The sequence below is a fragment of the Mustela nigripes genome, chromosome 7 (genome assembly GCF_022355385.1).
Source record: "Mustela nigripes isolate SB6536 chromosome 7, MUSNIG.SB6536, whole genome shotgun sequence".
In the NCBI taxonomy this organism is placed as follows: domain Eukaryota; kingdom Metazoa; phylum Chordata; class Mammalia; order Carnivora; family Mustelidae; genus Mustela; species Mustela nigripes.
The window spans coordinates 31,332,514-31,357,235 of NC_081563.1; the positions used below are offsets into that span (position 1 = coordinate 31,332,514).

General features: G+C 38.6%; 1 protein-coding gene across 1 annotated transcript in view; it reads right to left on the reverse strand.

Moving 5' to 3' along the window:
- HNRNPLL (heterogeneous nuclear ribonucleoprotein L like) overlaps positions 1-21,758 on the reverse strand; it is a 38,980-nt gene extending 17,222 nt beyond the window's left edge. The window contains exons 1-6 of the mRNA XM_059405479.1: positions 21,037-21,758; positions 11,151-11,269; positions 5,880-6,117; positions 4,360-4,440; positions 2,600-2,701; positions 2,442-2,514 (exon numbers count right to left, since the gene is read on the reverse strand). Coding sequence (XP_059261462.1) covers positions 2,442-2,514; positions 2,600-2,701; positions 4,360-4,440; positions 5,880-6,117; positions 11,151-11,269; positions 21,037-21,225 — 802 coding nt within the window. The 5' untranslated portion in view covers positions 21,226-21,758. The remainder of the gene's footprint in view (positions 1-2,441; positions 2,515-2,599; positions 2,702-4,359; positions 4,441-5,879; positions 6,118-11,150; positions 11,270-21,036) is intronic.
- Positions 21,759-24,722: the final 2,964 nt, after the last annotated feature.

The window sequence follows — 24,722 nt, forward strand, 5'->3', positions numbered from 1 at the left end:
GATGGTCTCCCAAGGTATCTTTCAGCCAAACATTCTCATTATCTGAAGCATTCGCTACCTAATATAAGGTCACATGAAACAAAAAGTGTGTGAAAGAGTCAAATGCTGATTACATCAGTCTATATAAACAGTGGTTTGTGACTTTACATAAATTCATCTGAAATCTGATGGAAGCTATATACCTTCTCCCCCAAAAATGCACATATACACAAGTTTTGTTTAACATTTCTGGAATGATTCTCTGGAGTCCAGACTAAGAACTTTTTCTACTAAGTGTAATTTGGGCTGAAAAGGACTTTTAAAAATGAGGTCGTATTTATTACAGAGTTCCTTTTGGTAGAAAAACTTACAATTCAGTATCAACTTGAGTGGAAGATAAAGTCACTACAAAAACAAGAACAGAAACTGCTAGACTTAGAAAGCAAGAATATTTTCCCCTTGAAAACTAACTGAACTTGTTTTACTTCTTTATATTTCACTATTTAAATATCTACCTCATACGTTTCTAACCTTTTCTGATTATAATTCCTTGTATGAAAAACTAATCTAAGCTGGCTCTGTGTAAACTTTAGACCGTCTTAAAAAAAAAAAAAGATGTAAACACTATTACAGTAAGAAGCACATCTACAAATGTTTTAAAAGACATTAAGAGAAATGTAACCAAAACTGTTTTGAGTTAAAAATATATATATATTCAATAACAGACTGTAATTTCACAGAAGTGAGAGATTTCTCATCAACCACTTGTTCTGTTGTTTGAGTACTAAGGTTTTGTTTTCCAATACTGTGCTCAACTGTACCAAGCCTATGCCAAGCAGATTTGTAAGTAGGGAAAAATGTGGGGTCCAGCCAAAGCTGCATCACAATACAAACCTGTCTGCAACCCCATGCATAAGGCAAGATGGTTTCCTAAGAATTGAGAATTAAAGGGGCCAATCATCCAAAGTTCTAAATATTACAACATGCAAAGGATCATATTGTCTTTTGTGATGTTTTCTTTTGCTAAGTATACATGCACTATGGAGTCCCTACTGCCCAAGATATTCTGGGTGCCATAAAAGTTTTTCCTACTTTATGGACTTTTATAGATATGCTCATCTTGGTGAGTTTTTTCAACATGTGGTTCAAACACTGATATTGTAGTTGAGGTGTAGCCAATACTGCAGCCCCCTTGTTTTTACAAGATCCACATTTTAACTTGTATATTCCAGAATTGCCACATAGTTAGTTGAACAATTTTACCAGTCAAACCTATGCTCATGAAATTTATAAGTTATAGGTGGAAATGCATTTCAAGTGAAATGCTCTTATTTTAAGATTTATCAAGTTTAAATATAGTCTACCTTGAACAGACATGTTACTTTCACCTACATTTGAAATGTCAAAATTTCTAGTTACACAAGTTAACATGAATGATAACCTTAAATTGTTACAAAAAGTGACAACTTATAAACAGCCACTTTACAAAAAAAAAAAAAATCAAACCACACAGAAACCATCTTTTACATAAAATGCAACTTTTCATCAGTATGTTAATGTGCTCAATGTCCACAGTTAAGGGAAAAAAACCCAAAGGAGTAAATCGGAGTGCAGCAAATGTGCACCTTTCTAAACCTTTTATCTTTAATATCTGTGTGGATTGGTTGAGCATTAGCAATTCTCAAGACCTATAGATAAACTGGCCCTGGTTACCTGCCAATTAACAATTTGAATCTGAGCTGAAAACAGTTACATTAATGGGCATTAAGATTTACAACATTGTAAATAAAGTCTAGTACCCGTTAGTGAAAAGTCTTAAATTCTACAACTGGAACCTTAAGGGAAATCAGACCAGTATACACATACAACTTGAATAAATGGGCACAGTCTATCATGGTGTTCATCCCATGCAAGTCTGAAGTACTGTTAAGTGTCCTCCTTTAAAAACTTGGGGTGATGGTGCATGCAGTATGCAGTCAAGGTGAATTGCAAGTCTGAGTTTTTCAGAGGGCTTTTTGCTGATGCCGATGTTGTGCATGATGAAGTGTAGAGTCAGCCTGTTGGAGTCCTCTATCCTTCTTAATGCCTCGTCCAGCTTGGGGGAAAAGTCCTTTCCATAGAGAAGCAGTGTGCAAGTTTGCAGTTTGTAAGGAATATTCTGAATCAGTTTCCTCTCCTCCAAAGAGAGAGAGCTGCTTGGAGAAATGCAAGTCCTTGAACTGCGGGCGTGCCTGTATGTATGGGCTCCTTGTTGAACTAAATATAAATAACTCAGCACATACCAGTAGGGGGCACTAATTTCAAGGTTATTTTCCAGCATTACATGGCCTTTCGCAACAAAAGCATTCACCAACAAGATTTTCATTTAAATGCACTAGCTCACCTCAGGAAAAAGGAATCTAACTGCATGTAAAAATCTGTCAGCAGATGTAAGTACATTCTAAAATGCATAAAATACTTACCTCGCCTTCCCAAATATGGTTTAGTGTAGTCCCAACTGTCATTGTCATTCCTAATAACATTTAGACGAGTTGGCTGTTAAGATCAAAAAGAAAATAAGCTCAAACTGCATATCCAAAGCATAAATATTTCTTTGGCAAAGTGTTGAAAATATATTTACCCTTGCATATTCGATTTTTAGTGTGCAACATCCAGCATAAATATCTGCTCCATTGAGTGCTGCTTTAGCTTTCTGGGCACAAAGGACTGATTCAAACATAAGCTCTATTAAGGAAATTTGGTTTAAAGTGTCCAATATTTAATCATTATTCACTGCCTAAGAAAAGGACCGAAAAATAATCAACTATAACTCTCACTTCCAGAAATGTTTTACCAATAAAATTTCTAGATGAATTTTAGGACAATTTATTTTTAAGATCCAGGGCACCAAAGAAAACATAGTAAACCAAACTATCTACATTAATCCTTCTAAATCATCAAAAGAACTTTATAAACTGAAAAGAAGACGGGAAATGGAGCATGATCCAATTCCCTGGCAAATGATGATAGTCTGTTATCTTGAAACAGGAAATATTTTACTCTTAAAGAAGGAAAAACATTACCAAAAAAAAAACTACATACAGCAAATATTTGATTTTTATATATTCTGAGAAGGCAGAGTTTTATAATCATTTAACTATCTTCATTTTATTGGTTTTAAAAAATTACTTCGGCCTATAGTTAAGAAAAAAAAATCAGGGGCACCTGGGTGGCTCAGTGGGTTAAGCCGCTGCCTTGACTCAGGTCATGATCTCAGGGTCCCGGGATCGAGTCCCGCCCGCATCGGGCTCTCTGCTCAGCAGGGAGCCTGCTTCCCTCTCTCTCTGCCTGCCTCTCTGTCTACTGTGATCTCTCTCTGTCAAATAAATAAATAAAATCTTTAAAAAAAAAAAAATAAAACCACCAAAATGGTTAAAAAAAAGCAGGGGGCAAAAACACCTTGCTTGAGGCCAATACCATTAAGAGTTTGCTGTATACCCTCACCTTTCTCTATGCATACACATGTACACATAGGTGGGGGGGATAGTTATTTTTTTACATAGGATTATACAATACATACTTTGTATGTATTGCCTATATATTTGCAACTTGCTCTTTTTACTCAACAACAACAACAACAACAACAACAAAAAGTTCTTATATAAACTAAGACCCATTTGAAAAATTCAACAAAAAAAGGTAAGAAGAGCTTTATATTACTGACTCTCTAAAGTTTTGGCACTTCCAAACTACCTATTTTAAGGAGAGAGTCAGAAAAGTCCATTTGGGATACATTTTTAAAAGGTACAAATGAGCACTGGGTGTATACACAACTAATGAATCACTGGACAGTACAACAAAAACTAATGATGTACTATATGCTGGCTAACTGAACACAAAAAATTTACTTTTTTAAAGGGTTTATTTATTTATTTGATAGAGAGAAAGAGAGATCACAAGTAGGCAGAGAGGCAGGCAGAGAGAGGGGGAAGCAGGCTCCCCGCTGAGCAGAGAGCACGATGTGGGGCTTGATCCCAGGAACCTGAGCCGAAGGCAGAAGCTTAACCCACTGAGCCACTCAGGCACCCCACAACAAAAAATTTTAAAAAATAAAATTAAAAGGTACAAATGAACACATTATCAAAAAATGTTATTTTTTCCCCTATTAAAAAGACAAAGAACACTATGAGATGAAGTATGGGAATGTTTTTAGGTAGCAAGTTATTCTTATCTGTGGGTACAGCAGTTTCATTTTTTAAATCTAAAACAAGTAGGTTTTTGGTGAAGAGCAGAGAATAAATACCACTTGTCAAGATATGATTAAGCAGGAAAAAATAAGACCATATTACACAGCAATCTTCTACATCAATAAAAAAAATTTCTATGTAAAGGATATTCAACCATTGCTTGTATCCCATTTCTCTTGAATATAACAATACGTTGTACTTTTCCAACTGGGTTGCATACAGTATATAAAACATCCTATGAAGGAAAGAAAACAAGATTTTTTCACATTTTACATTTGGAAAAACAAGAAAATGATACCCTGCTTTCTTTAATTTAAAAAAAAACCACAACACCCTCAAGATGTCATTTTTAATCCATTACTCATTAAACTTTTAAAAACTGTTATACTTCTAAAGTTATTTCCTCACCCATACAGTATAACAAACATCGGAAAAGTTACAATGAAACATTTCAAAAGGACTGTTACCTTTATCTCCCTCCAAAATCCTTGATTCTTACTTTAACAGTTACCTAAAATAATGTCTGACAACACACAGTAAGTAAACCGAAATTATATTCAATTAATTTATGTTTTGTTTTCCAAAGTGACTCAGGAATAGTTTAAAACCCCCTGAATTACAGAAATAAATATTTATTAAGAAGTAGTAACAGATAAACTTGGCATTTATTTTTCAAGGGACAATGACTATATAGAGAAAAGATTCCAGAAAGATCATTTATACAATGTTAGATGTCAGCAAACAAGATCCCTGAATTAAATAAGAGAGAACTTAACATCTACTTAAGAACAATTCTTCAACTACCAAGAAATTTCTTGAGCACCTACAATTACACAACGGCACCATTAGGTTCTAGGGATACAACCATAAACAAATCAGACTACTTGTACTAGATTAGATACATTCTTTCTCCCTGAACACAAAATACTGTTAATTAATACTAATTAATACTGCTTATTAATAAGTCTAGGGATATTATAGACTTATTAATATCTGTATTCTTATATCTATATATCTTGTATATATCTGTATCTTATGCTATATGTCCCAATATCATAAGTCCTTACTAGAAGTCATACTAACTGAAGCTTCCCTTACTGTTATATTCTATTCATCACAAAAATAAAGTGTCCTTGTCACTGGCTTATTACGAAACAGCATGTGATTATGAAGTAAAAAACTTAACTGGTTCAGAACATGAATCCTTTGTAAAAATTCTGCTAATATCACTGTTTTAAAGGGTGAAACAGGAAATTTTAAGTAAATCAGACAAGTTTTTAATAAGTTATCTCAAAAGCACTTACAATAATATATACATCTTTGAGATTCTGTCCTTACCTAATAGATGGTCTTAACACATGTGCTGGTACATAAGTGAGAGAAATTTCTTAGATTATTTCTAACAAGTCTGTCTAATTCCTTATCAGAAATAGTTAACACTGATGCTAAATAATATAAATTTTGAAAAGTGCTTATTTGTTACAACTGCACTTCTGACATTTTAACTTCAGTGTTCACCATTTCTTTGTTAAGCATGATATATTTATTTTAATAATTCTTTAAAAAGCACTATTTTCAAATATCTAGATGGCAGTGAAGAAAGCTACAGGTTAGTCACTCTAGAGGCAATTTTCAAAATCACTTTTAATTTAGTTTATTATACAAAATGCATACCACTGTAATTGGATAAAGAGGATTCTGAATTGATAGGAGAAGAACTTTGTTGCCTCCTGATGGATCATCAGTATTTCCTGGCCGAGTGATCCTTTTGCTTGTAGAATAGTTGAAAAAAGCCTGTTGACCAGCAATGTACACAGGTTCATCCGCAGCAAACGTCACACATTCTTTGGCACTATCTATGTTTTCAAATTCCACTAGAGCCTGCCGTTTAAATGGCATCATCATAACATAGCTGAAAAGGGAGATTGGGAAGGAATACCCAAATATAATAAATTCAGTTAACATTATTTTATCTCAATCAAGGAAAGCAGACTTTAAAAAAAATATGTCAAACTATACAGATTAATATTCTTCACTACATATATCTAATGTTAGTCAATTCTTAAATCATCCAAATAAGCTGTTGTACATCAGGTAGATGATGCATAGTTGCAAGCTTATCCTCCTGTGACTGAGAGGTTTTCCACCTTTTGCCCTCCTTAAGCACAAGTCTCTGTTAGTTACTAATGACACCGCCCCCTTTACTCTTCAGGTCGCCACTCCCAAGCAATATTAGAAAATATCTAGATAGAGGGCGTGTGGGTGACTCAGAGGGTTAAAGCCTCTGCCTTTGGCTCAGGTCATGATCCCAGAATCCTGAGATCAAGACCCACATTGGGCTCTTCTGCTCAGCGGGGACCCTGCTTCCTCCTCTCTCTCTCTCTCTACCTGCCTCTCTGCCTACTTGTGATCTGTTATCTGTCAAATAAAGTCTTAAAAGAAAGAAAATATCTAGATATAGAAATCAATAGAAATAAAACTGAACAGAAGATCAGCATATGGGAACTCTAAAAACAGAAACTACTACCTCTATCAATTTTTCCAAATAAATAAGTGCCCACACTAATAACTAAGAACTGACTATACACTTACATTTATCTTATTAAAAACAAGAGAATCAAAAGATACAGAGAAGCAACTCCAAACCAACCAATTTCATACAAATAATCTCCTCCAAAATATTTTTAAATATTAAAGAATCCATGAAAAATTATTCACTGGATTATGGTAATCATAGTTGCCTATGAGTAAGAGGGTGAAGTTAGTCACATTTCACTGTATACTCTTGGGGAAGAACATATTTTAAATAAACATATGAAATAATAAAGCAATGAAGGGAGGAAGGGAAGAAAGAAATCAAAGCATGTGGATCACACCAGGGGAAACAATAATCTCCCCTGTTCATAAGAACAAGCCCCTTAGAAATGTTTTAAAATAGAATCATCATGGCTTTATAACAGTAGAAGTCTGCAGAAAAATCATTACGCCAGGTACTCAGTGACAGCAATGCTTCTCAATAAGCATCCGGACCTACCGCTACCCTTTAGAAAGTGGCAAATGGTTTATTAGTAAGAAACAGACCACTCTGGGGCGCCTGGGTGGCTCAGTGGGTTAAGGCTCTGCCTTCGGCTCAGGTCATGATCTCAGGGTCCTGGGATCGAGTCCCACATCGGGCTCTCTGCTCGGCAGGGGGCCTGCTTCCCTTCCTCTCTCTGTGATCTCTTCCCTTCCTCTCTCCTACTGTGATCTCTCTCTGTCAAATAAATAATCTTTAAAAAAAAAAAAAAAGAAACAGACCACTCTGTAACCTGGCAAATTATGTAATTTCAGCTTCTGCATTTATAAAACTTGAAGGATTGTTGTCAAGATTATGTTACTGCATACAAACTGCTTGCTTTGCCTCATTTTCATATCTTTAGAATCAAGAAAACAGATATGATGTGTAACAGGCATTCAAAAATCAGTATTCGTTCGTCTATGAGGCTTGTTAGCTCTCCCACCCACATTGTTCAAAATTAAAGAAAATAACAATAGACCTTGAATTAAAGATTTACCAATTATGAATGCAAAATATAAATACCAGGAGAGAAAAGCATTCCTTTTAGAAATTTCTTGCTAACATTCTGATGTCTTGCATGAAAAACAGAAAACCCTGGAATTAGGACTATGCTAAAGAAATTAAGGAAGAACAAACATTCTCCTCTCAAATATATATGTTGGTTGAATAGCTAAATGGTATTACCAAGTAGATAAGTTAATAATGCCCTTTGATCCTTTGGCACATAGAAACTTATAAAGGTTCAAAAATAAATCATTATTGGCCTATTACGGACTTGGTCACAGTAAAACTGCCTCTGTAACTATAGTAAGTGAACTAGAAACACAGTTAAAAGTTTAAAAGTGCAGCCTGGGTGGCTTAGTGGGTTGAGCCTCTGCCTTCGGCTCGGGTCGTGATCTTGGGGTCCTGGGATAGCCCCGCCGTCTGGCTCTCTGCTCAGCGGTGAGCCTGCTTCCTCCTCTCTCTGCCTGCCTCTCTGCCTACTTGTGATCTCTCTCTGTGTCAAATAAATAAATAAAATCTTTAAAAAAAAAAAAGTTTAAAAGTGTCATTACATGAAGATAAAGGGGAAATTAGAATGTTTCAGTCATTTCAGAATGCATCTAAACTGCCTGGCACATAATTTATAAGAAATGTTTAAAAGCACTAATATGAAGGAGACTGGAAGACCAAAGGAAAGAAAAGAAATAGACAATGGGACTAAGGGACATAGTAGGGTCAGTGCTTTCAACTTATAACTGAAAATACATTTACAAATTTTTAAATGAAAATTAGGTCCGGGGGCGCCTGGGTGGCTCAGTGGGTTAAGCCTCTGCCTTTGACTTATGTCATGATCCCAGGATTCTGGGATAGAGCCTCACATCGGGCTCTCTGCTCAGCAGGGAGCCTGCTTCCCCCTCTCTCTCTGCCTGCTGCTCTGCCTACTTGTGATCTCTCTCTGTCAAATAAATAAATAAAATCTTAAAAAAAAAAAAAAAGAAAGAAAGAAAAGAAAAGAGAATTAGGTCCCAATAGTTTTGTTTTAAACCAGGGCGCCTGGGTGGCTCGGTTGGGTGTCAGCCTTCAGCTCCAGCTGTAGTCCCAGGCTCCCTGCTCCACCCTGCTTCTCCCCTCTCTTACTCCCCCTGCTTGTGTTCCCTCTCCTGCTGTGTCTCTGTCTGTCAAATGGATAAATAAAGTCTTAAAAAATAAATAAAATTTTAAACCAATACAGCTAATTATACCTAGCATCCTCTCCTTTGATGGGAGGGGGAAAGGTAAGAAGAGAGACTCAGTAAAGATTTTTAAACATTCTTTTGATCCTAATACATGGATACACTACAGAATAAAGACAAAAAATATATAGAATTTCATTAAATTGACACAACCAACATCATATTGTAATTGCTCCTAAACTTCTTTCCTACACATCTAGTTTTTAGGTATAAACTTACTACATGTTGAATTTAGCGACACATCTTTTTAATATGAGCAGTTTCTATGTAATCTTCATAATCCCACACACACCACTAAAGAAATAAACAGAAAAAGACTCTAAAATGCAACATTCTGAAGCAAAACACCTATTCCTCATTGGAGGCTATTCAAGGTTCTTTCAGCTTTAAAAGCAGCCACCTCTTACTCAAGATCACTTCATACAGTTAAAACTCCTATGGCACATATTTATGCCAATCAAACTTCTAATTATATACCAATTTGTTCCAATTATTTCACTTTTTTATCCACAAATCCTGAGGGCAGAATTATGCACTATGCAAATTCACTGAATTATATTCACATATAAAACACTTTATCATGGACTAAATATCAAAAAGTATACAGCTAAAAGTTGACAGGCCACTCAAAAGTGATTCAAATAATTCAACTTCAACAAACAGTCCTATTTCTTTAATGCCCAACATTCAGGTCATGGTCATAGTTAACATCAAAGTATCAACACAGTTATTATTTCTCTAAAGTTTCCACCAGTATTTGCTCATCAGCTGGTTTTCTAATATTGCTTCAGTATTTCTTCACTTCAAGGAAGTAACTTTAAAAGCCTAATATTTTTTAAAAAAAGAGGGGGGGGGGAATAAACCAGAAATAGCCATCTCTTTCTAACTTCATGAGACAATGCAACCCATAGGGCTAGCCTAGCACTAACATGCAAGGTCTAAATAAGGCTAAAGGTCTGCTTCAATAAATGAAGCTCCAGGACAAAAACGTAACTTCCAATATCCACTTCAAATGACTAACAAATGATAATCATCTTAATGACACTTTAAGAAATGGGCTTTCTTCTGCTGTGTAGATTGCCAATTCATACCTCCAAGAATAAACAATATGTAACTGTGGTTTCTGAGGTTCATTAAGTTGAGGATAACAGGTTCGCCAAGTCATCCACCTCTCTATAAGGTCATCAAGAAAATTAATAAAAAAGACACCATGATGGAAGGTGTCACTTAACACTTCTATTACTGCTCCTTTGAAGCAACGATTCCTGTCGGACATCTCTAATCACTCTCTCACCATCTATTTCAAAACTCGGAACTCCACATAAATTTTTATAAGTTTGAAGCAATCAAGCAATCAAACAATCTCAGCAAATATACTGAAATTTCTTTGCTGTTTGTATATTTTAATTTAGTCTGTGCCTGATGCCTATAACCAAAACCCCAAACATAGTCACCAAGGAAAAAATAATAAAATCAACTCCAGACTACCCATACTAAGAAGAGAACAACAGCCGGGCATACTCCAAAAATAATTAGAATTTTTGAGTGTCTATTTTTGGCAGCAAATTCACTTTTCTGATTATGTTTTCACTTAAGTCAATATTCTTAAGCATACAGCAGCTGTGGGAAGTGAAAGGAGGAGCCTGAGTGAATACAAAACACAAAATAAAACAAACTAGGATAAAACACTGATTGCTCGTGGTCTGCATAAGAACTCAACAACACAAACCTACACAAATAATGCCTACCCTTAATCTACCTACCCCCTTTTACTTACCAATTAATTCTTAAATATTTCAAAATAAACAACCAAAAATCAGTTTTTAAGCACCACTACTTAAAATTCTAAAGACGAAGGGTGTAATCAACTCATTTAAACATTAAAGCAGTGTTTAACAAGGAATCATGGACTCATTTGAAAATCAGATGAAAGGTGCTGTAATCTATTTCACATACAACCTGGCTGAGGATTGAAAGGTGATCATGAATCCACAAAAATACATCCATGCATCATCCCAGAAGGTTAAAACTAAGAGGTTTAAAAGAAATACAAAGGTTCTAAACAAATACAATCACAGGCAAACAATATATACTATGACACCAATATATACTTAAACATCAAGGCTTTTACCATACTGTTTTCAATCTGTATGAAGTCCCTATGAGCCTTACCATATTGTCCCAAATTTCTCCAGAGCCTCCACAAGGTCTGCTTCCACCACAGATTCACAGAGTCCTCGAACATGGACAACAGGTGAAACAGAAACTTTGTGATGACTTCCACCTGCCTCCTAGCAAAAGAAAATAATTTATAGTTAAAAACTTTCAAAATCTGAATTGCATCTTTAGTAAATTCAATCCTGCATTAAAAAGCAAGAAAAGAAACAAACAAAACCCCAAACCAAATTGCATTCACAAGTTAGCAAAAGGACCTGAGAAAAAAAATCATCAATTAAATGTTCGGCATGAAAATTTTGATTTTTTTCTTTTTAATTTATTTGACAGAGAGAACACAGGCAGGCAGAGCAGCAGGCAGGGGAGAGAGAGAAAAAGGATCCTCACCGAGCGGAGAGCACCCCCCATATATGTTTGTACATATACACCAAAAAAATCTATTAAAGGTTTTTTTCCTCCTACAAGCAAACTAATCTAAAAGCACAAATGTTTTAGCTTTATAAAACTTAAGAATCATTTTAAGAAAATTAAATCTCTTTGGCTATTTTAAAAGCGTCTTTTTACTATTTACTTTATAACTTAAAAAATTACAGCATGGCTTAAAGAAAAGAGCTAATTTAAATATATAAAGTAACCATGTGACTACTCTCACATTATTGTCAAATTGAACAAATAAATTCAGTCCTCTGCAAATACTAATTCAATACTTGGAATGTCATTTGAATTGCTTATGCTAAGTCTTTTCTATGGTCAAGCAGATATTCATTACATGCCACTAAGTTTGAAATGAATCATTCTGATTGTACACCATGTAACCAAACACTCCATTAACAACCTTAACAAATGAGACTCTGCCTAAGTAAAACTCAACAACCAAATGTGCATTATCATCCTTAAGGTACTAAATATAACTGAAGAGCAATGCAGGAAAAGAGCTCTAAATCATACCTGAAAATTTAATTTGGAACATATATTTAAAGTTTAAATAATAAGTTTTACTCTAAAAATAATGAGACAACAATTAACTTCAAGAAATAAGTCATCTTTGCTATCCTTAGAAATCAGCTGGTGAAGGTAAACGTACAGAAGAAAACTACATTGGCCAAGACTCTTCAAAAAGTTAGTATAAGAAAATAGTGAAAGATTTTAGCTTAAGACTAAAGAAAGACAACAACCAAAGGCAATAGTTAAATCTTTATAATAGTAAAAACTGGTATAAAAGACATCTTAGGGATAACTGGAGAAATTTAAATACAGACAGGATATTATATTAGGCATTATAACTACTGTCTTAGGTATACCATTATAATGGTAATGTTTATGTGAAAAGAATATCCTTATTCTTTTTTTCCCCTAAAGATTTTATTTATTTATTTATTTGACAGAGACAGAGATCACAAGTAGGTGGGGAGGGGCGGGGGGGGGCGGCTCCCTGCTGAGCAGAGCCTGATGTGGGGCTTGATCCCAGGACACTGAGATCATGACCTGAGCCAAAGGCAGAGGCTTAACTGACTGAGCCACCCAGGCGCCCCATGAATATCCTTATTTTTAGGAAAGCTGGGATATTTAGGGATGGATCGTCATGATATATGCAACTTACTTCCATAGTTTAGGGGGAAAATGTATATAAATATAGATATACACATATGGAGATGAAATCCCAAATGGCAAAATGTTAAAAACTGATTAATCTAGGTGAAGGACATATGTAATTGAATAAAAAGTTGGCAAATTATTTTATTATGTAATACTTAAGGCCTACAACAAGGTATGAAGAACAATATAAACAGTCATTAACTCACCGCTCAGTTTAAAAAATAAAACACTGCCAGTCAGCTGAATATATCTACCTCCCTTCCCATCATGGATATTCATTATCTTGAATACAATGCTTAAAAGAATGACCATTTTTCAAATTGGTCTTCTCTCAAAGAAATGGATTCCAGGACCAATTTTTTTTAATCCCTCAAAAATACCTTATGTTAATATATTATTATTTAATTTTATTTCCTAAATGGAACAGTTCAAAATGTAAGTCATTCTTCAGAAGCTAAAAGCTATTAAATGTAAACACTATGCTACTTAGAAGATACAATTATCTCAACTTCAAGGGAGAAAACATATTCTGTCCCCCTTGTTATTTCCCTAATACCCACTCAGTGAATCTGCCATTCATGAGTTTATCTACCTTGACATTTCTCTCATCTTTGTATTACGGACCCTTTTCTTGAACTTAATTTTTCTTGAACTTAAATTTTTTTCATCCTTTCTGTGAAAATAAAAGAACCCCCCCCAGGGTTGTTTCCAAATATAAAACTGATATACTAATGATATCTTTTCAATATTTTTACCACCCCCTTTGTCCCAAATATTAAAAGTTCTGGGGGGGATTTTTGGGGTTTTTTTTTGGTTTGGAGAACGAGAGAGCAAGTGTGCACAAGCAGGGGAAGGGGGAAGAGAAAGACGAGCAAGATTCTTAAGCAGGCTCCACGCCCAGCGCAAAGCCCAACACTGGGGCTCAACCATGACCCAAGGCAAAATCAAGAGTCAGATGCTTAACTGAGCCACCTGACGCCCCCTAAAACTTTTCTCAAATCAGTATTTTCTTATCTCTACCTATCCTATATACTGGTGGTGAGAAATCTGAAATCAGTTGTACAATTTCTTTTATTTACCCTATAATTACCTCTTTTGAAGTATCATACTATGCATCTAACTACTAATTGGTGAATAAATCAGTAGTATTATTTACCCCATGCATGTATTAACACTTTGTCTTCTCCAGTTCAAAAGTTTCTTTTTAAAATCCTTTCTCATACAGAAGCCCAAATTCCTTCCATTTCTAATTATGTAGTTATCTAGGCTCCATCCTGATCTATTTCAGACTAAAAACAATACTCCACGTGAGCACTTAGCAAATGAAGGCATGCCTTCATTTTTACATACACTTTTTTTTCTTTTTTAATTACTCTTTCCCTTCCTTATGCAAACTTTGTCAACTATAATGGAGGCACTCTCTGGTCCCCTTTACAGGCTATAGACCAGTCTAGTTATAACCACTCCAAACTCCCAGCCCCTTAAAGGCTATCTGAAGGACCAACTCTAATAACAACTTTAAGTGTGAATTTTGACTATTGTTGATTAAAGAGCACACTCTTCTGAAGAGAAGGGAAGCTCAGTAGAGTATAAATGAAGCTTCTATCTGAGAAAAATAAGAAGGGCCCATTAATGCCTCTTCACATAGTAAAGCAACAACTGTAAACCAGTAAAGCCAAGCACAATGTCCTTACTAGGCTTTTTTGTTTTCCCAGCATCTCCATGCCCAACACATGCTCAACAGCAACTGAACAACCTTCTTCTGCCCTCTTATAACTACAGGATTAAAAAAGTCCAACCTCGGGTGCCTGGGTAGCTCGGTGCCTTCAGCTCAGGTCATGATCCCAGGGTTCTGGGATCGAGTCCCACATCGGCTCCCTACTCCACGGAGAGCCTGCTTGTCCCTCTCCTTCTGCCTGCCTCTCTGACTACTTGTGATCTCTGTCTGTCAAATAAATAAATAAAATCTTAAAAAAAAAAAAAACTCCTACCTCAAACTCAGTAATTCATTTGCCAGCACCAGACACAGAACCACTGCCAAGTGATTATCCAGCTTCTCCTTACATACCTCCAATGACAGGAAACCATCTACTCATGAGACAATCCATTATATTTTTAGAAAATTCTTGCTAATATGCATCCAAATCACCCTCTCTGTCGTTTTGTATCCAAAATGGCCTTTGAAGTCAGATCAGCATTGGAATCTGGACACTTACTGGCTCATTGATCTTAGGCTAATTACTTTGCCAAGCCTCAGTTTCATTATTTAAAAAAAATCCGTATCACGTTAATTACTGTAAATAAATATACAATATACTGATATAAAATGTGTAGCACAGTGAGAGATGTAGTTATTTAGCAATGGTTCAAGAAATATTAAATGGTGCCACCTACCCTTATCTACATTTCCTTCTTCTACATGATAACCTTCCAATTATTTGTAATGATTGCTCACACCATACTTAAATATACCCGTCAGGCTGAACAGCCCAGATTCTTCTGTCATTCCTCTTATAATGAGATTTAAAGTGTCTTTTCCATTCTGGTAATCATTCTCTGGATGCCTCTTAGAATTAGAATTTATCAACATTAAAGAAAGAATTCTCTCTCCCTCTCTCTGTCAAATAAATAAATAAATCTTTTTTAAAAGAGGGGGGCATCTGGGTAGCTCAGTGGGTTGAAGCCTCTGCCTTCGGCTCAGGTCATGATCTCGGGGTCCTGGGATCAAGTCCCACATCAGGCTCTATGCTCAGCGGGGAGCCTGCTTCCCCCTCTCTCTGCCTGCCTCTCTGCCTACTTGTGATACCTCTCTCTCTCTCTCTGTGTCAAATAAATAAATAAATCTTTAAAAAAGAAAAAAAAAAAAAGGAAGAACGAATTTATCAACATTATACCAAGAAATGAATACAGTATTTCTAGATACTAAGCTATCCCTTTTATTTGGATAGTTCATACAAATCAAGGAAAAAGGAGTTTTAAGGGGGCAGCTGCACTACATGATTTTTATTAAACAATCACATCTCTTTACTTGCTCTTTTTTTCTTTCTTTTTTTAGAGAGGGAGAAACATGGGAGACAAGCAGGGAGGGGGGATCTTAAGCAGGCTACATGCCCCGAAGGGAGCCCAACAGGGGGCTTGATCCTATCACCCTGAGATGATGACCTGAGCCAAAATCAAGAGTTGGACACTTAACCGACTGAGCCGCCTAGGCACCCATTTCTCTTCCATTTTTTATTTAAGAAATAATAGAGCAGATCCAAAATATGGGAAACCCTTTAATTTTCTTATTTAATATTTTTAGGTACATCTGATGACATAACAAAAATTAAAAAGAACAGCCATATGCTTCAAATAACTTTCTAAAAAATCTTTGCTTTTTTGCTCATGTAGTAGAAATTATTTGGTTTTGGCCACCCAGAACCCCTTTCCAGGACCCCGAGATCATGACCCAAGCCGAAGGCAGAGGCTTTAACCCACTGGGCCACCCAGGCGCCCCCTCCTTCCCCTTCTTCTGGTTAAATACACATGCATGGACACATGGACACATGCACGCTTGTGCATCTTGAACGCTGTTGTCCCACTGGTATTCTCAACCACACAGTCATGTACACAGAAGCAGCCCAGTGATTAACTGCAGGGAGAGAGAAGATAAAAAGTGCTGATCAGAAGGGATATATATGGGGGCGCCTCAGTGGCTCAGTGGGTTAAGCCTCTGCCTTCAGCTCAGAGTCCTGGGATCAAGCCCCGCATTGGGCTCTCTGCTCAGCGGGGAGCCTGCTTCCCTTCCTCTCTCTCTGCCTGCCTCTCTGCCTACTTGTGATCTCTGTCAAATAATAAATAAAATCTTTTTTTTTTTTTTTTTATTTTTAAAAGATTTTATTTTTTTTTTTGAAAGAAAGAGATCTCAGGCAGGCAGAGAGGCTGGCAGAGAGAGAGGAGGAAGCAGGCTCCCTGCTGAGCAGAGAGCCCGATGCGGGACTCGATCCCAGGACCCTGAGATCATGACCTGAGCCGAAGGCAGCGGCTCAACCCACTGAGCCACCCAGGCGCCCCAATAAATAAAATCTTTAAAAAAAAAAAAAAGGGGGATATATATATAGATATATAGATATATGGACACTGGGAAGAAGAGTGTTCTCTGTTTGCTAGCTGTAAGAATGTAAGTCTAGCTTTATAAATACATAGAGTAAACGGGGCATACAGAAGCAAGTCTTAGTGACATCATCTAAATCCCTAGACCCAGCCATGCCTACTACTGCCACAACTTGGCTTTCTCAGGGACATGGGCCAATAAATTCCCTACCTCTGTCTGCCACTTTTTGTATTGCTTAAGCTCACCTGAATTGTTGCTGTGGCTGCAACTACAAGCTTTCAAACTTGTTTTCAATTCATACAGGCAAAAAAAGCGCTAAATGAATCACAGATTCTTAGATATGGAATTTTTAACTTTTATATCTTCATCACTGAGAACAGCAGCCAGCACATAAAGGGTCTCAAGCATTGTTTTTTGATCAGTTAAGAGATCACAGTGTTCATCTAATCTAACCTCCTCATGAGATAGTTGAGTTCCAGAGATGTTAAGTCACAAAGCATACTGGTAGCAGATCCAAGAAACCTGCCTTGGTTGGCTTATGGTTCTACTAAGAGCTCTTTCAACTGTATGTACTAACACAAAGAAATATAGTCAATTATTAAAACCAAAAGATAGTAAAACCTAGTATTTTTCACTTTTTCCCTAATACCAAGCCAGAAAATCCTCACCTCACTCTACTGGAATACCTTAGCTAAAGGAGACAGAGAACATTATTGCTATAGAAGCCTCAAGACGCTGGCACTTACCTCCAGGGAACACACCCTTTAGCTTTATTACCCAGAGTGTAGTTACTATGCTGTCAGCCTCTAAACTTTTCCTATGGGAGCTAGCTAACAAAGTGACCTCATCTCATCTCCTATCCTATATTCATCCAATAAGCCATCATAATATTCCTATACATCTCTGTAATTCAGATCCTTAAAGTATAGGTGTGTGTCTTAAATTCAAACTAGATTCTCTACCTAATATATACCATTAGGAAATCCTAGGATCTACATTTTTATCTTGGCATTTTGCCATTTTGTAAGTCTATTTATTAAAAGTTGAGAAACTTAAATTTTCACCACATCAGCAAACAAACCATTTTAACAATCTGATTTGCCTCTTGAGTCACTAGCAGAAAAGAATAAAAGAAAAACTTGAAAGTCTCCAAAATGAATTAGCACTCCATAAATCTTTATTGATGCCAGTCTTTTAAAAAGCAGATTATTTCTATATAACCTCCCCATTTAATTCCTCAATTGGTTTTGCCAAGTAAAACTCCAATATCTGGGAGTCAAGCTGCTTTCTTAAAAATAAGTAGATACAAAATTTACCATTAATATGATCCTGAGGGTCTTGACTGCTAAATTTAAGACAACCACTCAGAAGAACTAAATGTATAATACATCACAAACCTCCATTATCCAGCTTTGTTCAACAATGCAGCCCAATGAATCTGAACACTCTAGGAATTTTTGATCTTCAAATTAAGTGCCAGAAGCCATAAATTTGAAGACTGTCTTGTTTCTCATATCCAACCTACCACCTCATTTCTTTTTTTCCTAACTCATTTCTCCATGCACCTTAACACATCATGACCATTCACAATCATCAACTCATTTTTAAATAGGAGCATCTGTAAAAACACTGATTTCCTTTTTTTCTTTTTTTTTTAAGATTTGACAAGAGTACACAAGAGGGGAGGAGCAAAGGGAGAGGGACAAGTAGACTGCCAGCTCAGAGGCCAAGGTGGGGCTCGATCTCACGACCTTGAGATCAGGACCTGGGCAGAAATCAATAGCTCAGATGCTTAACTGACTGTGCCACCCAGGCACCCCAACACTGCTTTTCCTAAACACTCACTATTGTCTTTAAATCTAATTAATATATTATTAAAGCACTAGTGGGAACTTAATTATCTGAAGCTAAATAATGTAAATCTTTGAAGTCTTCCTTTGCACCTTACAAACCTCCAACTGGAATTGAAAAGATTGCTTATCATTGTACCTAACCTGCATTTACTGTTGTTTAACAGTTTGACCACAAGGTATTTTCTTCCCTGGCTGGACTGGAGGACAACTGAGGTTGAGCCAAACCCATTTCAGTTAGATGAATTACCATATTTCTGCCTGATGACGCACTAGACATTAAACTTCTATCCAGGGAATGCCTATCCTAATAAAATTTTATTATGTGCAGGTTTCCACAGCTGCAATAATTTCAAAATAGCACCACAATTTACATGAATAAAAAGGTTTAAAAACGGGAAAAATAAAACTTCATTAAAATTGACAGTGCAGTATTGATTCTACAGTTAAATAAAAGCAATTCACTATCTCCTAAGAAACAAAACAACAGTAAGATAAACAAAAATTAGAATTTATAACTAAAATCTGCAGGTTATTAGTTTCTGCCTGGGTAATTTAAAGGCTGCATTACATTAATCACCAAACTACAACTTCAGGTATGGAAAGGTTCAACTTTTATCTTTTACAGACTAAATGAACTCAAGAATAGTAATTAAGGGACTTCCCCAAAGGCACACGGATCGTTTGCTAGCTAAGACTTTTGACTCTTTCTAAGCCCTGCCCAGTGCTATTTCCACTGCCAGATACAATTCACTCTAGATATATTAATTAGGTATTATTTTCTTCCCAACATCCAAAATAATACCACTGTCTTAATACCAAATCTATTTTTCAAAGAAAAAATTTTCATAAAAAAATTAAAGTATCTTTCCAAAACACTTAAAACATTTTATGCTACTACACAAAAAACTCAAGACTTCTGGCAAAAGAAATACACTGATCCATCAGCTCCATCTAAAATATCAGTTATTATATTCCTGCTTCCAAATTCCACAGGGGAACTGGTTTTGAACTGAAACTTTAAGAAAACATGCATTTCCTTTATTCACATGTTCAAGCCACATTTTGAGTATTCTAAATACCTAGGCACAAAAAATCAAAAGCCATATGTAGCCACAAGGAAACACTTATTTTGAGGAAGAAAAAGTTCCTTTTATCTAATGTGTTGAAACCTGTGTGTCACTGTTTCATATTTGGAAACTCTAACACTGGGGACTACTGACCAGAATTTTTCACATAAAAATTCAAACAACAGCTAAAAGGCTTATAATGTGCCTCTTATAAAATGATGAAAAACATTCTGAGAATATATGTGTTTAATTTCTCAAACTTCAGATAAAGCTTCTTTTAAAAAAAATCACAATTAAAATGTGATAAATGTTTAACCGACATCTAAGCCATTAAGACATCTTAAGTGCACCAAAAAAGGGCAAAAACTTTTGCTTTGCTTCGTTTCCTCAAAGTCTCCACGCACTTAAGCTGAGTTACCACTGCTTGCTGTGGGCTAAGACGATTTTCACATTCCTTCTGCCTCCACCTAACATTTCTGATAAGAGCAACAAGAATGTAAGAATGTGTGTTTAACGCAGTTCCGAGTTCAGTTCCTCCTTTCGTGGGGCAAATCTGGTAAGATCTGTTTTACCTGAAAATAAGGATGGTGTTAACAACTACCAAACACTTTTTTGGGGGGGGATCGAAGACCTAAAATCTATACTGAGCAACGATCTTAAACCTGGCTAAGCAAAGCATGCACCCCATGCCTGCCAAGAGTAAAAAAATTTTGAAATTAAAACCTTCAGAGGAACTAGGGTGTGCGCGCAGAGCCCAATAGGTCATTCGGTTACAGCTCTGCCCGGGACCCAGATGGAGAGAGACCCCGGCGGAACCCACGCAACCATCCTGTGACCGAGACCCGCGCGCGGATGCTGCGGGCACAGGGGCAGAAGGGAGAGAAAGGGTCGTCCCGACGCCGGCCAGCCGCCGGAGGAGTTAAAGTAACAAAGAGCTAATCGCGCCCCAAAGCCCACCCGGAGCGGAAGCAACGCCGCCCCGCCGCCCCCGCCCGGATACCCTCCCCAAGTTCGGGGCCGGCAAACGACTCGCACGCGGGGCCTGCAGCCAGGCCGGAGCCGGGTTCCCGGTTGGGATGCGGGAAACAGGTAGGGCAAAGAATAAAAGCTAAAGAGAGGAGCCGGCGCTTCCCGACTGGGTCAGCGCAGCAGCCGGGGGGGGGGGGGGGGGGGGAACTGGGCGCGCGGAAGGCCCCGGGGCCGAGTCCCCGCCGCCGGGCCCTGCTTCCCGGGGAGCCGCCAGGCACAGGGGACGGGGCGCCGCGCTTTGTTACCGGCTGTGAGAAGCTCCGACCGCCGCCGCCGCCATCGCCCCCGCCCCGAGGCGTCGGTTCCCGGCGGTTCTCGCCTTCCTCGGCGGAGTAGTCGATCTCCCCTTCCTCGGTCTTGAGGCGCTTGGCCTGGCTCTCGTACTCGCGATCCTCCTCGTACGTCTCCCTGGGAGAGGATGAGGAGGAGGACATGGCGGCGGCCGGAGAGACCGGCGGGCAAGTGGGTGGGGGTGGCGGCGGGGCGCGGGCCTCGGACGCCGCCGGCCAGTCCCCGCCACTGGCCGAGTGTCTTCAGCGAAGGTCTGCGCTGCCGGGCCGGCCTCGGGAGCCAGGCGCCCAGGAGCCGGGTGGGTGCAGGGAGCGGGCCGGGATGAGGGGGGCGCCCCGGGAGGAAGCTCCGGAGCAACCGCTCCCCTTTATTACGGAGCCAACATTCAGCCTCTCCCTCCTCCTCCGTCTCCGCTCCCAACCCGGGGGAGCGAATCTAAGGATGGGGACGCGACCGTGGCTTCCGGTCTTCCCTCCTCCCCTAATCCGCTCCCCGCCGCCCAGGCCGAGCCTCCGCCCCCGCCTTAGCCGCCGCCGCGGAGGATCGAATCCAGCCGCAGCCCGCGGGAAGCGCCCCTCAGCCTGGGTCCTGCTCCCTATTGGCAGGGGGAAAAGTCGACCGGGCTTCCAATTGGCCGGAAAGGCTGTTCGTCAAGAGCCGCCCACGGCTCGGCCTCGCCCCCCTCCCTGCGCCTGGTGAACTCGCCGCTGGCCTGCGAGTCCCGAGCGCCCAACGCTCGCCGCGCGCTGCCGGGAGCCGTTGCTGCCCGGCGGCGGTTAGCGCTGTTGGGACTCAGCGGAAGGCAGGCGCCGAGTGAACCCCAGCGGGTGACGAGGCGTACAGTGGAGCCAGGGCTGCGGGTGTTAACCGCCCTCCCGCTAATTTAAATGCTTTTATTACTTCTCTTCAAGAGGATGAGGAAAACCTCTAAAATCCCTGCAGATAGACCTCGCACCACCCTTAAAACTACAGAGGTTGAGGGGAGAAAAGGGCTCGGAACCATGCAAGTAGGGGTCTCCCTATGCTTTGTGCAAAATCTAATGAAAGTGGGTGCCCTCTCCCCCACCCCCTCAAACTGGATTTTCGAGAATAGCAGTCAAGATTTCCATTTAGCAAGGTGCAAGTCTGAAGAAGACGCTGCACGCGGAGGAATGTCAGTTTGATCAGTCAGCACTAGCCAGTCTAGTTTGCCATCTAGACCCCTCTTTCCCGCCAGTTACAGGGGACTGGGTTGTGTAAGTTTCTGCTCCAGTTAAATGTGTTTTTAAATCATATAATACGTCATCCTTCATCCCAACCCTTTCCTTTCGGGAGGATCTGTTCATTTCACATCATCATTTATTTTCGGAAGATACAAAAACCGATCGAAATTGTTTGCCCTTCAGACCACAACTCAATTCCTCCGTGGTGCCCTGAGGACTCTTCCAAGCTTCTAGTTGCTTTCTCTTTTTCCAGCAGGTCCCTTGACGCTTACCTCTTAAGGGTGTTCTGTTTTAAAGACCAGAAACGCTTGAAGACGAACTGTGCTCTTTTTCACCTCTGCAAATCCAGTTCCTGTGCAGATCCCTGGCACAAGTTAGGTACTCAACATTGCTGAAGGATCCGTCCTTGGGAAGTAAAGGTCCAGTATCTTATTAGGAAAGAAACTAGCAAATCTAACCCAACCTAACTACCCTCTGTGACTTAACCCTTGGAGGACTGCCTAGGATGTAGATGCCTTAAGTGTTTCCAGGGATCAAGATGCCTTAACTCTGTCCTTCGTCTTTATCCCTCAGACGCTCCTCTAAATGTGGCTCTTTCCTGTATGGACTCTTTCCTCCTCCCCCCTCGTTCTTCCTCATTTCCAAAGTCATTTCTTCCAAAAAAGCAATTTTTATTTATTGCTGGCAGTACTTTAACATACACTATTTTGTACTTCATAATTTACACTGCCTGTCATTTGGGGGAAAAAATTGCAAGCTTTTCACAGCACCGCAGTGACTTATAATCAAATTTGTGTGCAGCTGCAAGTGTACACTGACAAAATAGAACTAAAAAATTTTTGGAAATTTATTTTTTAAATTAAGATAGAATGGAAATGGACAAAAGAAATATCAACGAGGGAGCTGTAGTGCCAGCTACTTGAGGAAACATTACTGGCAGAGCACTGGGAAGAAGGAGAAGAGCCAGAAGGAAGGCCTTATTCAAACTTTCCAAATGTTTTAGAGTGATAGTGAAAATGTTAAATTCTCAAAGCCTACCTCCAACTCCTAGATTATACCAGATTAATATGTGATTCTCATATTAATAGAATAATTAATTTATTCTATTTATCAAAGTATGAAACTTAGTTCTTTTTTGGGATAGCTCAACCAAATTGTTCAATAAAAAAACTGAAGAAGTAAAATGTGGAAAGCATGTTTAAAGGAGATAGATCAGTACACCGACCACGGGTTATCTGTGAGCTTATTGCTGATAAGTTGTTCAGAGACGTTAAGTCTTGATAAGAAAAATGTTAGCCAGCTCATCACTCTACCATGAGAAGAGTAAGAGAAGAAGAGCATAAATTATACTCTGCATGGTTTAACTTAGATGAGATTAAGAAATTATATACCACCCAGTAGCCAGAAATGCCTAAGAAACCAGAAACAGCTCCTAAATGCCACGACCATCTGGAATTTCTGTTGCACTACATATAGCCTCAGGCCTCTGGCTGATTGTCTGAATGCTTGATTGGTTTGGCTGCTCTTGATTAGGGTCAGAAATGGCCAAGAACTACCATCACCACAAACTCAGGGGCTCTATTAGAGTGGGATACAGGTCCAGAGCAGCCCTAGGGAAATGTCAAGATCCTTTATAATATAACCCTGAGACGCCCTTTAGTTTTAAATCTCAGGGCTGACTCTGTAATTTTTAACATAGTGTGCTAGGTGATGAAGGGACCAGAAAACTGTATGAGATGGTCCCTGGGTTCTCAAAGTTGGCACTCAAATTGGGGAAACAAGGGCACCTGGGTGGCTCAGTAGGTTAAAGCCTCTGCCCTCAGCTCAGGTCATGATCCCAGGATCCTGAGATAGAGCCCCCCCATCAGGGTCTCTGCTCACCGGGGAGCCTGCTTCCTCCTCTCTCTCTGCCTGTCTCTCCGCCTACTTGTTATCTCTGTCAAATAATTTTTTTTTAATTGAGGAAACCGCACATATAAATATACATGTGATAAAAGCAATTTACACTGTGCCAGGCACTGTGCTAACCGCTATATGGGTCATGTCAGCAAATTCCACAGAAGCCCTCTAATAGGCATTATTGTTACTGTGCCCACTGTAAAATTAAAAGAAACAATCCAGAAAGGATTAAGGACCTGACCTAGAGACAAAGTAAACCAGAGTCAGAATCAGAATCCAAGCCATCTGATTCCAGAGCTAATAATCTTCATCAAGAAGAATGATTTAATTATTGTTTTATTTTTTACTGCCACAAACACAGGTCTTCTAGTCACTTATCATGATACCAATTTATTCGCTAATTTCTACCAGGGCTTGTGCAGAAAGGGGTGAATATAGTTTTCACCATTTTCATTGGTATAAGGAAATTTTATTAGCTTTTTTAATTTTATTAGCTTTTTTGTTTTCATGTTCATTTTTAAATTTAATTTCTATAAAAA